This window comes from Mytilus californianus, unplaced genomic scaffold (genome assembly GCF_021869535.1).
Source record: "Mytilus californianus isolate M0D057914Y unplaced genomic scaffold, xbMytCali1.0.p SCAF_36, whole genome shotgun sequence".
Classification (NCBI taxonomy): domain Eukaryota; kingdom Metazoa; phylum Mollusca; class Bivalvia; order Mytilida; family Mytilidae; genus Mytilus; species Mytilus californianus.
Window position 1 is genome coordinate 1,824,285 of NW_026262686.1, and position 15,685 is coordinate 1,839,969.

Below are 15,685 nucleotides of genomic sequence, written 5' to 3' on the forward strand. Positions count from 1 at the left end.
GAAGACATTTGTATGTATTTCCCATAGGTCCTTTGTTAAACTAAGTCCCCTGCTGTAGGCCATCTTGGATGATGGACAGACTGCAAAGTAACAACACTTGGTCAGCACCTCATAAGGAACATTCATGCCATGTTTGGTTTCATTCCATTCAGTGGTTCTCTAAAAGAAGACATTTGTTTGTATTTCCCATAGGGTCCTATGTTAAACTAAGTCCCCCGCTGTCTGCCATCTTGGATGATGGATCGGCTACAAAGTAACAACACTTGGTCAGCACCTCATGAGGAACATTCATGCCATGTTTGGTTTCATTCCATTCAGTGGTTCTTTAAAAGAAGACATTTGTATGTATTTCCCATAGGGTCCTATGTTAAACTAAGTCCCCCGCTGGCGGCCATCTTGGATGATGGACCGACTGCAAAGTAGCAACACTTGGTCAGCATCTCATAAGGAACATTCATGCCATGTTTGGTTCCATTCCATTCAGTGGTTCTCTAAAAGAAGACATTTTTATGTATTTCCCATAGGGTCCTATGTTAAACTAAGTCCCCCGCTGGAGGCCATCTTGGATGATGGATCGGCTACAAAGTAACAACACTTGGTCAGCACCTCATAAGGAACATTCATGCCATGTTTGGTTTCATTCCATTCAGTGGTTCTCTAAAAGAAGACACTTGTATGTATTTCCCATAGGGTCCTATGTTAAACTAAGTTCCCTGATGGCGGCCATCTTGGATGATGGATCGGCTACAAAGTAACAACACATGGTCAGCACCTCATAAGGAACATTCATGCCATGTTTGGTTTTATTCCATTCAGTGGTTCTCTAAAAGAAGTCATTTGTATGCATTTCCCATAGGGTCCTATGTTAAACTAAGTCCCCCGCTGGCGGCCATCTTGGATGATGGATCGGCTACAAAGTAACAACACTTGGTCAGCACCTCATAAGGAACATTCATGCCATGTTTGGTTTTATTCCATTCAGTGGTTCTCTAAAAGAAGTCATTTGTATGCATTTCCCATAGGGTCCTATGTTAAACTAAGTCCCCCGCTGGCGGCCATCTTGGATGATGGATCGGCTACAAAGTAACAACACTTGGTCAGCACCTCATAAGGAACATTCATGCCATGTTTGGTTTCATTCCATTCAGTGGTTCTCTAGAAGAAGTTCAAAATGTAAAAAGTCAACGCCGACGACGGACGACGACGGACGACGCCGGACGACGCCGGACGACGGACGACGGACGCCAAGTGATGAGAAAAGCTCACTTGGCCCTTCGGGCCAGGTGAGCTAAAAACGAAAGGGAGCTTACGTCAATAGATATAAACAATTCACCAAAGTGTCATGCATATTGGTTAAAGCTTTTTTGAGTTGTTGACGACGAACGGACGGACAGACGGACAGACAGACGGACGGACAGACGGTCAACGGTATACCATAATGCGTCCCGTAAACGGGCGTATAAAAACCATAAGTCTACAAAACTTAGGTCGTGAAGACAGTAAAGGCTTCATTTACAAATTGTTTGGCATCAGAGGTAACAATACGCTTGGAACAGGTAATACCAGATTGAAGATATAGAATCGAATCTTTAAAGGGGACGAGAATAAGTAAATAGTTAGAAGATATAGAGCAGACACCAAGGGGTAACCAAAAACCATAAGTTTACAAAACTTGGGTCGGGAAGACAGTAAAGGCTTCATTTACAAATTGTTTGACATCAGAAGTAACAATACGTTTGAAACAGGTAATACCAGGTTGAAGATATAGAATCAAATCTTTAAAGGGGACGAAAATAAGTAAATGGTTAGAAGATATAGAATCAAATCTTTAAAGGGGGCGAGAATAAGTTAATATTTAGAAGATATAGAATCAAATCTTTAAAGGGGACGAGAATAAGTAAATAGTTAGAAGATATATAATCAAATCTTTAAAGGGGACGAGAATAGGTAAATGGTTAGAAGATATAGAATTAAATTTTTAAAGGGGACGAGAATAAGTAAATAGTTAGAAGATATTGATTCAAATAGTTAGAAGATATAGATTCGAATAGTTAGAAGATATAGATTCGAATAGCTAAAAGATATAGATTCAAATAGTTAGAAGATGTAGAATCAAATCTTTACAGGGGACGAGAATATGTAAATAGTTAGAAGACACAAAGAAGGAAGTCAAATCACATCGGCTTGATAGACCAAGGCCAATAAAGGAAGCTTCTTTCACGGAAATCCCAATAGCAACTTAAGAGCTTTGTGATCGTGTCAACTTGGAGATATAAATTGTGTATGCAGCTCGACTACGGATTCAGAAGGGGGAGGGGGACCGACCAGTTACTTCTTATATCCATCAAACTGAGGCCAAACATATCATTTGCAGGGGCGGGTCCAGGTGAGGGCGTAATTAGGGTACGCCCCCCCCCCCCCTTTCAAAAAAAAAAAAAGAAAAAAAACTATCGTAATCTGCTAATATTGTAATGAATATGGCAATTTATGCATTTCACAATTATTTTATGTTTTTTAGCAAAAAAAAGGTCCAAAAAAATTAAAGAGTTGATTCTACGTCCTCTCTTTCAAATATCCTAGAAACGCCCCTGATTTATATATCTGTCAAACAGAGACCGACCAGTTACTTCTAATATCCATCAAACCGAGGCCAAACATATCATTCTTATATCTGTCAAATAGAGACCGACCAGTTACTTCTGATATCCTTCAATTAACTGAGGCCAAGCATATCATTTTTATGTCTGTCAAACAGACACCGACCAGTTAACCGATATCCATCAAACTGAGGCCAAACATATCATTCGTACATCTGTCAAACAGAGACCGACCAGTTACTTCTGATATCCATCAAACTGAGGCCAAACATATCATCTGATATCAGTCAAATAAATAATTCTGATATCAATCAAACGGATCCTTCTGATATCAGTCAAACATATCCTTATGATACATGTATCAGTCAAACAGATCCTTATGATATCAATCAAACGGATCCTTCTGATATCAGTCAAACATATCCTTATGATATCAATCAAACGGATCTTTCTGATATCAGTCAAATATATCCTTATGATACATGTATCAGTCAAACAGATTATTCTGATATCAATCAAACAGACCCTTCTGATATCAATCTAACAGACCCTTCTGATATCAATCAACCGGATCCTTCTGATATCAGTCAAACATATCCTTATGATACATGTATCAGTCAAACAGATCCTTCTGATATCAATCAAATAGATCCTTCTGATATCAGTCAAACATATCCTTATGATACATGTATCAGTCAAACGGATCCTTATGATATCAGTCAAACAGATCCTTATGATATCAATCAAACGTATCCTTCTGATACATGTATCAGTCAAACAGATTCTTCCGATATCAACCAAACAGATCCTTCTGATATCAATCAAACATGGATCAAAAACATACTTCTAATATATAGGTTTGACAGACACCAGATTGATCCCATATCCGTCAAACAGAGACCAAAGAGACCATTCACCTTTCTGTCAGAATCAAAGAAAACACACGGTCACCATTTTGGTATTGATCAAACATAGATCAAACATACCATACTTATAACTTTAAAACAAAGACCAAACTGATCACTATGAGACCAATCAATTCTTATATCATTCAAGCACAGACCAAAACGATCCTTCTAATATCCGTAAACAGGGAATGAAAACCTCACATTCATTACATGAATCAGTTTAGTGACCTCGACATAGTGACATTTCAACTAACTGTTGTTAATATTGAATCGGTATTACTAGCATTTCTATTCTATTTATAAAAACAAGTGATATGATTAGTTAAACACTACCACATAAAAAGGGTTTGTATTCAGTTCACTTCAAGTTGCGTTCAAGCGTAATGTTGTAGAGAGCGAAAAATGTTCGCGTTAATTAAGAGGAAATTATGAATAAAAGATAGACGTGGTGTATTTGAAATGGGAAGAAAAGTTGAATTTAATGACAAAATTCTCTGAATTGAAACAAAAATCAATCCTAACATAAAATATTACTGGTACAACTCATATCAGGAAAACTTCGGTGGAAAATATATCGAGTATATCACAGTTTCGAATTCACTAAGTAGTTAAAACAAAAATATCTCTACGAAATATAAAACCCAAAAAACTCAGAGGTAGACCAGTACAATCAATCAAAATAATAACATTGTCAAAACTTAATGGAATCTTATTATTATTGAGTTTATACATTATATAATTATACAATTTTACGTATTCTATAACATGCATAAATTTTATATAAATTAGCATTGATGATGAATACAATTTAATACACCATGAAAATCTATCACATTTTTTTTTTAAAATTTGGCATCGAAATATTTCTTGAACCTGTATCTATTCATGAAAATAATCATATACATCTTTGTTTCCAAAATCTTTATTTGATTCAGAACATCCTTATCATATATAACTTTTTTTTTATATAAATACTGCAAATTATAATTTTATGAAAGCATTCTTAATTTGATCGTACGTTTAACATTGACAAAAATACCCAAAGAACTGCAAAGTAGACCGTACTATATTAATTTTAGCACGTTTAGCATTTTTGAAATATCTGTTGAAAATGGCATCAATAAATTAGGGGAAATAATTAGTGTTACCTCTTTTAAAAAATTTAGAAAGACTTACCAATGGCAATCATATATTCATTAAAATTTTCACTAAAAAATATTTCCCAGTTTCCGTTAAATATTGCCATGTTGCTCCTACCAGTGAGAGATTTACATATATATCAGATAGGATTGTAGAGTGATAAATAGTGTGTTTGGTTGTCATAAATCATAGCAGTGATTTTGTTGTCGGATGCCAGTGATATACATATAACATCGCATTATTAATACAATTCCACAACGTACTGCTTGCCATGCCCCTAATTAACTTAATCATTTAACGCGTAAATTCATATTAAGGGGAACTGTTCCTATCTTACATTAAAAAAAGTCTGTCAGTAGAAATTTGATTTTACACTTGGAAATTTGAACTTCGTTGTCGTTCCTTAAAGGTTACTTACTTCTCAATAATGAGACGTTAATAGTTAACATGTCAAATAGGTATTTAAAAAAAAAATAGGGAATGTGTCATGGGACACAGATGATGCCCCCGCTTGCAAATACAATATAAAGGAACATTACTCAAGAACAGTAAAAGTGATGCTACCCAAATTTGTACTTGATCTGAGTTTTGTGGTAATAAGCATTGTGTGTAAGTTTCATAACATTTGGTTGAGGCAAACTTAAGTTAGAGAACGGGAACGAAAATTCAGCATTTTTTTCCTTTTGTAAAGGGGCACAACTCTAGAACAGTAAAAGTGATGCCCCCAAAATTCACATTTGATCTGTGTTTTGTGGTAATCAGCATTGTGCATTAGTTTCATAACGTTTGGTGTAGGCAAACTAAAGTTAGAGAACAGAAACAAAAAATTCAGCAATTTTTCCATTTGTAAAGGAGCATTACTCTAGAACGGTAAAAGTGATGCCACCAACATTCAAACTTGATCTGTGTTTTGTGGTAATAAGCATTGTGTATAAGATTCATAACATTTGGTTGAGGCAAACTAAACTTAGAGAACGGAAACAAAAAATTCAGCAATTATAAAGGGGCATAACTCTAGAACGATAAAAGTGACGCCACCCAAATTCAAATTTGATCTGTGTTTTGCGGTTATAAGCATTGTGTATGGACGGACGGACGTACAGACGGACAAGGGTATAACTTAATGCCCCCTCCGCTACGGCTGGGGCATAAAAAACACTTTTACGATTTAGAAGGCCCTTGCCCCCTCTAGGAATATAAGACGCCACGGTCTCCAAAACACCTAGAAATTGAAAATAGACCGTAGAGTATTACCATGTCATATATATATATATATATATATATATATTATATAAAAATTGCGGTTTTTGTCCAACGCAATCATAGGTTTGAACGTTGTTTTAAATTTAGACTTGTATATATACATGTATATATATATAAGTCTAGAGATTTGCACAACGATACTAATAATATATATATATATGCGAGCATATTTTATACTTTATATACTAGTTATTAAAGTTTGTTTGTAATTTTTCTTTTCTGTACTGGTTAATAACGCGTTCTTTTGTGTAGGCATACTTTTTGTTATTCCAAAGATTAAAGGGGCACTGCTATCAAGTATAGTTCTAAACCTCTCTCATCCTCTACTGTATATAATATTTCTTTATCGAAGGTGCAGTAATTCAGAAATTAGTTCCATCGACTTAAAATGTAATTATAAAAAAGGTTATCAATTACTTACGATATTATAACGTATCTTCATGACTGATAACGATATGATAACTTTTCAACAAAACATAAAAAATACGCACATGTTTATCTTGTTATGATCTGTCTGCTTTATTTCAAAATAATCTGGGTAATAATAGATAGATCAGTATTTTACCAGATGTTGTATTTGTCTGTAAAGTTGGCTTGTAACAGTTTATATATTAGATACACCTTAAGGGTGTTAGCCCGAATAGGTGTATCTAATTTACACCAAGATATATCTGTCAATGCAGAATGATTAAACTTTGAATTTACTAATAAGAGAACATTATCTATATAGCGGAAAGTGAAGGTAAAGTTTATAAATGCGTTCTCATAAAGTAATAACCCCCATATAATGTATGACGAGTAAAAAGTTCTCTTAAATATTGTTGACATACATGTATATTGATACGGTTCCTAAAATAGTATATATGGCATTGCCTTAAATCGGTATCAATAGTAAATAAATTTCCCTCAAAGGAATAACCCCCGCATCACTATAGGGATAACCACCACATCACTATAGGAATAACCACCATATCACTATTGGAATAACCACCATATCATTATACAGTCCTACAACTAAGCCCAAGAAATCACTACAAAATGATGTTGGATTGAAAATCAGATTATCAGCTACACCACTTAGAAAACACAAAGTTTTCAAAAAAATTTGTCACTTCAATTATACGTTTGTTTGTTGATGAATACCACACGTTTCGTATTCTTGATAATAGGTGGTAATTGTTGCATGAAGGAATTAATAGTAAATACACAACACGTTTATGTATATTTATAAATGTGTATATATATTTAGTTAATTACAAACATAAACATGTAATACAAAATTATAAGAAGACAAATTCAAATTTCATTTTTTTAATGTGTAGGGAAACATTACATCACAAACTTTCCTTCGTCCTTTTTAATATTTAATTTCCACGATTAGTTATAAAAATGTTAAAATAATCAAAATTTCAATTTATGTCATTGTTCCCGTCCTGGAGTGGTAATATCAGAAACTGGAGACATTGTGTATTATCATCTCTACTGTTAAGAAACTCAGCTATTTTTGTTTTAAACATCTGTGTGTTAAGTAATATTATCTGTCCTTTTATCAGCGTTAGAAGACAGATTTACAGCTCTAGTTAACCATTTTATAATTGAGAGAAGATATGACATTTTCACTCTGAAGGGCTTGATGCAAAACTGTATAGGAATAACCTCCATATCACTATAGGAATAACCACCATATCACTATAGGAGTAACCACCATATCACAATAGGAGTAACCACCATATCACTATAGGAGAAACCACCATATCACTATAGGAATAACCACCATATCACTATAGGGATAACCACCATATCACTATAGGAATAATCACCATATCACTATAGGGATAACCACCACATCACTATAGGAATAACCACCACATCATTATAGGGATAACCACCACATCACTATAGGAGTAACCACCATATCACTATAGGAATAACCACCACATCGCTATAGGGATAACCACCATATCACTATAGGGATAACCACCATATCACTATAGGTATAACCACCATATCACGATAACCACCATATCACTATAGGAATGACCACTATATCACTATAGGAATAACCGCCATATCACTATAGGGATAACCACCATATCACTATAGGAATGACCACTATATCACTATAGGTATAACCACCATATCACTATAGGGATAACCACCATATCACTATAGGAATAACCAGCATATCACTATAGAAATAACCACTATATCACTATAGGGATAACCACCATATCACTATAGGAATAAACACCATATCATTATAGGGATAACCACCATATCACTATAGGAATGACCACTATATCACTAAAGGAATGACCTCTATATCACTATAGGAATGACCACCATATCACTATAGGGATAACCACCATATCACTATAGGAATAACCACCACATCACTATAGGAATAACCATCACATCACTATAGGAAAAACCACCACATCGCTATAGGGATAACCACCATATCACAATAGGGATAACCACCATAGCACTATAGGAATAACCCCCATATCACGATAACCACCATATCACTATAGGAATGACCACTATATCACTATAGGAATAACCACCATATCACGATAACCACCATATCACTATAGGAATAACCACCATATCACCATAGGAATAACCACCATATCACTATAGGAATAACCACCATATCACCATAGGAATAACCACCATATCACTATAGGGATAACCACCATATCACTATAGGAATAACCACTATATAACTATCTGAAAAACCCCCATATCACTATAGGAATAACCACCACATCACTATAGGGTTAACTACCACATCACTATAGGAATAACCAACATTTCACTATAGGAATAACCAACATATCACTATAGGAATAACCACCATATCACTATAGGAGTAACCACCATATCACTATAGGAGTAACCACCATATCACTACAGGAGTAACCGCCATATCACTATAGGAGTAACCACCACATCACTATAGGGGTAACCAACACATCACTATAGGGGTAACCACCACATCACTATAGGGGTAACCACCACATCACTATAGGAGTAAACACCACACCACTTTAGGAGTAAACACCACACCACTATAGGAGTAACCACCACACCACTATAGGAATAACCACCACATCACTATAGGAATAACCACCACATCACTATAGGAGTAACCACCATATCACTATAGGAATAACCACCATTTCACTATAGGAATAACCACCATATCACTATTGGAATGACCACTATATCACTATAGGTATAACCACCATATCACTATAGGGATAACCACCATATCACTATAGGAATAACCACCATATCACTATAGGGATAACCACCATATCACTATAGGAATGACCACTATATCACTAAAGGAATGACCTCTATATCACTATAGGAATGACCACCATATCACTATAGGAATAACCACCATATCACTATAGGAATAACCACCACATCACTATAGGAATAACCATCACATCACTATAGGAAAAACCACCACATCGCTATAGGGATAACCACCATATCACAATAGGGATAACCACCATAGCACTATAGGAATAACCACCATATCACGATAACCACCATATCACTATAGGAATGACCACTATATCACTATAGGAATAACCACCATATCACGATAACCACCATATCACTATAGGAATAACCACCATATCACCATAGGAATAACCACCATATCACTATAGGAATAACCACCATATCACCATAGGAATAACCACCACATCACTATAGGGTTAACTACCACATCACTATAGGAATAACCAACATTTCACTATAGGAATAACCAACATATCACTATAGGAATAACCACCATATCACTATAGGAGTAACCACCATATCACTATAGGAGTAACCACCATATCACTACAGGAGTAACCGCCATATCACTATAGGAGTAACCACCATATCACTATAGGGGTAACCAACACATCACTATAGGGGTAGCCACCACATCACTATAGGGGTAACCACCACATCACTATAGGAGTAAACACCACACCACTTTAGGAGTAAACACCACACCACTATAGGAGTAACCACCACACCACTATAGGAATAACCACCACATCACTATAGGAATAACCACCACATCACTATAGGAGTAACCACCATATCACTATAGGAATAACCACCATTTCACTATAGGAATAACCACCATTTCACTATAGGAATAACCAACATATCACTATAGGAATAACCACCATATCACTATAGGAGTAACCACCATATCACTATAGGAATAACCACCATATCACTATAGGAGTAACCACCATATCACTATAGGAATAACCACCATATCACTATAGGAGTAACCACCATATCACTTCAGGAATAACCACCATATCACTATAGGAATAACCACCATATCACTATAGGAGTAACCACCATACCACTATAGGAGTATAAGGTGAATGCACCAAACTCAAAATAACGTGGATATAGGCAACTATATGTCACTGACCGTAAGGCCTTTAACAATGAGCAAAAACCATATCGTAAAGTCAGCCGATATAACAAAATATGAAACCATTCAAATTAGAAGACCAACTGATTGGTAAATGACAAAACAAACGAAAAAGAAATGAAACAGACAGCAAGCAACGACAGGCACTGATTTACAGGCTCATGCAGAACTTGGTGAAGTTAAACATGTATTTGAGTGTTCAACCCTTGCCTAACCTTGGACAGTTGTATAACATCTCAGCATAAGAACAAACTGTCAAAATCTGTTGGAAATAGCTTGGCTCATCACGAAGCATAACAAAAAAGAAACAACTAACATTAAGACAAAAGACACAAAGTACTGATCTAAGAGTACTCGCGATTACTGAAAGCTAAACAATTAAAGAACCTTTGTGAACACGCTCACATACCCCACGTCCCCACATTGTCACTGGGCAAACAAAATCTCACCAGATTCCAAAGTTCAAAATCTCATAACTCCTACAAAGTCAACTGATCAAAATTTAGTGTGAATATGCACATCTTCATGTCCTTATTATCTACAAAGTTTCATAAAATTCTGTTTTGTGGTTTCAGAGGAGTTGCGATGACAAAACGTTGCAGTAGCATATTTAGACCAAAGTTCTAAGTTCAAAGGAGCATATCTCCTAGAAAAAAAGTTGAATCATAATTTCCTGTCGATATGCACATCTACATAGTATGTCCTAATTAACTGTAAAATTTATGTTGTGTGGATTCAGATGAATTGCGAAGACAAACTGTTGCAGTAGTATATTTAGGCTAAAATTCTAAGTTCAAAGGGGCATAACTCCTAGAAAAAAGTATACAGTTCTAATACATCCAACGGATTTAATGTACAGGTATCATGCGATAAGTTTGCAAAAGTATGTTCTTACCTCAAGTAATAAATAAATGCAGAATGTGTCCATGGGACACAGATGGCCCCGCTTGTAAATATACGGCAAATTCTGCAATATTTCAAATTTACAAAGGAACATAACTCTAAGAAGAGCAAAAGTGACGCCACCCGCATTCGAACTTGATCTGTGTTTGGTAGTAATTAGAATTGTGTATAAGTTTCGTACCATTTGAAGCAAGCTAAAGTTAGAGTACGGAAACGGCAAATTCAACATTTTTTTTCATTTATAAAGGGACAAAAGACGAGGACGGTGAAAGTGACGCCACCAAAATTCAAACTTGATCTGTGTTGGGTGGTAATAAGCATTGTGTATAAGTTTCATAACATTTAATTGAGATAAACTAAAGTTAGAGAACAGAAATTAATTTTGAGACGTACGGACGGACAAACGGACGGACATACAGATGGACAAGGGTAAAACTTCATGATCCCTCCGGTGGAGGAGGCATAAAAATCTGTTAAATTTGTATAAGATGATAAAAATAAAGACGAGGGAAGTGATTGTCCTAAAACATATTTAGTTTAAGGTTTACATACGAGATGATCAAACAAAGACGAGAGAAGTGATTGTCCTAAATCATATTGTGTTTGAGGTTCAAATACGAGGTAAAATAATACTTTATTGTACCAGTATTATATTTCACAGAGTATTTACTTGATTCTGTATCATTAATCTTGTCATTCTCAAATATAACATTTTTGAAATAACTTATTCAACGTGAAATGTTGTATATGTTTGATAATTGTATCCAAAATACACATCTAGACATTTAATAATTACATAAATAGCTTTATAAAACGAATAATTTCCCTAAGAGGTTCAAAGGTTATAGACATTAACTTATTACATAAATAGCTTTATAAGCCCTAATGATTTCTCTTAGAGGGTCAAAGGTAACAATAATACATGACAATATATACCATTAAATAGAAAAACTTTATAGAACAGCTCCAGCGGATAGTATTTGTTTTTGATGAGTACATATAATATTTTATCCCAAAATCCTTAATATATTTCCTCATACGATATTCTTATAAAAAAAAACAGGAACACAAAAATGTATATATAGGTCGATAAACTAACGCACACTCAACATATTTTCTCAACAATTGAGTGACATGTATATTTGTACTTTTATATGATTTTATCTGATGGTAATTTGGAGGAAATATAATAACTGTGTAAAATTAATTTCCGTAAAGACTTCATTGTATCAGTTTGGATAATGACAGTAAATAAACTGCTTCGCTGAGCGCAGCTGGATACGCCCGCAGAGGTCTAACCCTGAACAGTTGGGGCAAAAATGGACACAATATTCAAGCTTGATACAGGTCTGAATTTGGATTGTAATTAAATATTTGACATACATCTATTATAGGTTTCTGAATAAATGTAGTCAAAGAACTTGAAGTTGGTTATATGAATTGAATTTATATTCAATTAAAGATTTCTTGCTGTTGTGCAATACACTGTGCTGTTGCGCAATACTTAGTAAATCTGTTGTCAAGACTATAAACAAATAAAATTTATAAAATTCTAAAGGGAGCTTACATCAATAGATATAAACAGTTTACCAAAGTTTCATACGAATTGCTGAAAGCATTTTTGAGTTTTTGTCTGAAAACTGGAAAATCCCCCCTTTTTTAATGAATAAACCCCATAATTCGAAAATGTAAAATCTAAAATTTATAAAATTCTAAAGGAAGCTTACATCAATAGATATCAACAATTCATCAAAGTTTCATGAGAACTGCTGAAAGCATTTTTGAGTTATTGTCCGAAAACTGGAAAATCCCCCTTTTTTTTATGAATAAAACCCCATAACTCGGAAACGTAAAATCTAAAATTTATAAAAATCCAAAGGGAGCTCATGTCAATAGATATAAAGAATAAACCAAAATTTCTTGCAAGTTGGTGAAAGCATTCTTGAGTTATTGTCCGAAAACTGGAAAATCCCCCTTTTTTTAAATGAATAAAACCCCATAACTCGGAAACGTAAAATCTAAAATTTATAAAAAACGAAAGGGAGCTCACGTCAATAGATATAAACAATTCACCAAAGTTTTAAGCAAATTGGTTAAAGCGTTTTTGAGTTAATGTCCGACATGTTGACGACGGACGGACGGACAGACGGACGGACAGACGGACAGACGGACGTACAACGGTATACCATAATACGTCCCGTAAACGGGCGTATAAAAACAATGATGTAGCATTAATTCTAATATTACCCGTTTAACATTCTTTTTGCTCTGTGTTTCGTGCTCTAATAAAATAAAAAAAAAAAGGTTCTCTTGGTTGCACCAATCTGATTCCTTCATTTCCTTTCTACTTATACTACTTTTTTTGTTGTATATGTTTTGCTGTTAAAAAATCATTTGTATTGTTATAGTAAGGAGATGAATTGATATAAAATGTGATAATTTATATCCAATCCTATTGCTTAATTACTGCAATCAATATTACTAAAACTAATTTAGAGAGATACACAGAACTACCAGATAAACAGCCCCCATAAATCCTTGAAACGCAAACTTTCATTTAGAGAGGTACACAGAATTACCAGAAAAACATGCAGTCCCCATAAATCCTTGAAAAGTAAACTTACATGCAGAGAGGTACACAGAACTACCAGATAAACAGTCCACACAAATCCTTAAAAAGTAAACTTACATGCAGAGAGGTACACAGAACTACCAGATAAACAGTCCCCACAAATCCTTGAAAAGTAAGCGTACATGTAGAGAGGTACACACAGAACTGCCAGATAAACAGTCCCCACAAATCCATGAACAGCAAACGTATATTTAGAAAGGTGTACTGAACGAAAATACAGGGATGCATCCATGCAGGTCTAGTGGAATCAAGTGACGGGAGTATAATATACGGACCAGTCCCTACTGAGGTCTAGTGGACTCAAGTGACGGGAGTATATATAATATAAGGACCAGTCCCTACTAATTTCTAACGAAAGTAAGTGAAGGGGTATGGTGTACGGACCAGTTCCTACTGATTTCTTGTGAAAGCAAGTGAAGGGGTTTGGTGTACGAGCCAGTCCCCACTGATTTCTAGTGAAAGCAAGCGAAGGGTATAGTGTACGGACCAGTGCCTACTGATTTCTGGCGAAAGCAAGCGAAGGGTAAAAAGTGTACAGACCAATCCCTACTGACATATGGCGGGAGCAAGCGAATGGTTCATAGATGCTTCATAGTGTACGAACCAGTTAGTACTGATATCTGGCGAAAGCAAGGGGCGAAGGGTTTATAGTGTACAGACCAATCCCTACTGAAATATGACGAAAGCAGGCGAAAGGTTTATAGTGTAAGCAAGCGAAGACATTTGGCGTAAGCAAGCGAAGGGTGTATTGTATAAGGACCAATCCCTACTGATTTATGGCGAACTCAATTGAAGGGTATATAGTATACGGAACAATCTTTACTTATTTATGGCTAAAGCAAGCGAAGAGAGCATAGTTTCCAACTTATTTTTATAGTTTATGTTCATATTATGCTGCTACACTACTGTCCCATGTGGTTGAGCGCTCATACACTTGATTATCCCGGCACATTCTTTATGTGCCTGTCCCAAGTCAGGAGCCTGTAATTCAGTGGTTGTCGATGGATGATGTCTGTCATATGTGTTTTTCGTTAATTGTTTGTCATAAATCAGGCCGTTGGTTTCTCGTTTGAATTGTCTCTTATTTTCCGATATCTGACTATGCTGCATGGGTTTTGGTTATTGTTGTAGCCCGTGTATATAGTTGCTTACATTAACGTCTTTATGGTGGATAGTTGCCTCATTGTCAATCATAACACATTGATATAGTATTTCCTACATAGTGTATGAATAAGTCCCTTCTTGTGAAAGTTGAAGAATGAAGTGTAGTGTACGTATTTGCAAGTTAGAGAGTCACCATTGACCACCTCAAAAGTAAGTTAAAGTTTTCCAACAATAAGCATCATTGCTTAGAAAATACAACATAAAACATATTCTTCGAAAGATATCTACATCTCGCTTCTAAATAGATATTATGAGAAAGCAATAGGATTTCAAAAAATGGGACATAATTCTAAATTTAGATAATAATACAAGGAAAAGAGAACAAATGTTGTACTTTATCTTTAACTATATCCAAGATAATAAATTGAGAATGTTAAGATGGAAATTTCTACATTACATTTTACCAAACAAACAATTACTTTTCTCTTGGAAAATAACTAAAACTCCTTTATGTAATATATGTAATGTCATTGAAGATTATGAACATTACTTCCTGACATGCAAATATCTGAAATCATTTTGGGATCAAATAAAACTAATACTAGACAAACTTAAAATAGGACATCATATAATATCACTTGCATCACTTTTGTATGGATACAAGATAAAC

General features: G+C 35.0%; 1 protein-coding gene across 3 annotated transcripts in view; it reads right to left on the bottom strand.

Moving 5' to 3' along the window:
- Positions 1-15,685, bottom strand: part of LOC127736783 (sodium/calcium exchanger regulatory protein 1-like) — a 40,281-nt gene that overhangs the window by 20,815 nt on the left and 3,781 nt on the right. Inside the window, exon 1 of one of the 3 annotated variants that reach the window (XM_052247381.1) lies at positions 4,682-4,794. The exons of the other annotated variants lie outside the window; for them this stretch is intronic. Coding sequence (XP_052103341.1) covers positions 4,682-4,751 — 70 coding nt within the window. The 5' untranslated portion in view covers positions 4,752-4,794. Of the gene's footprint in view, positions 1-4,681; positions 4,795-15,685 lie in introns of those variants that run through there. 3 annotated transcript variants of the gene reach the window in all.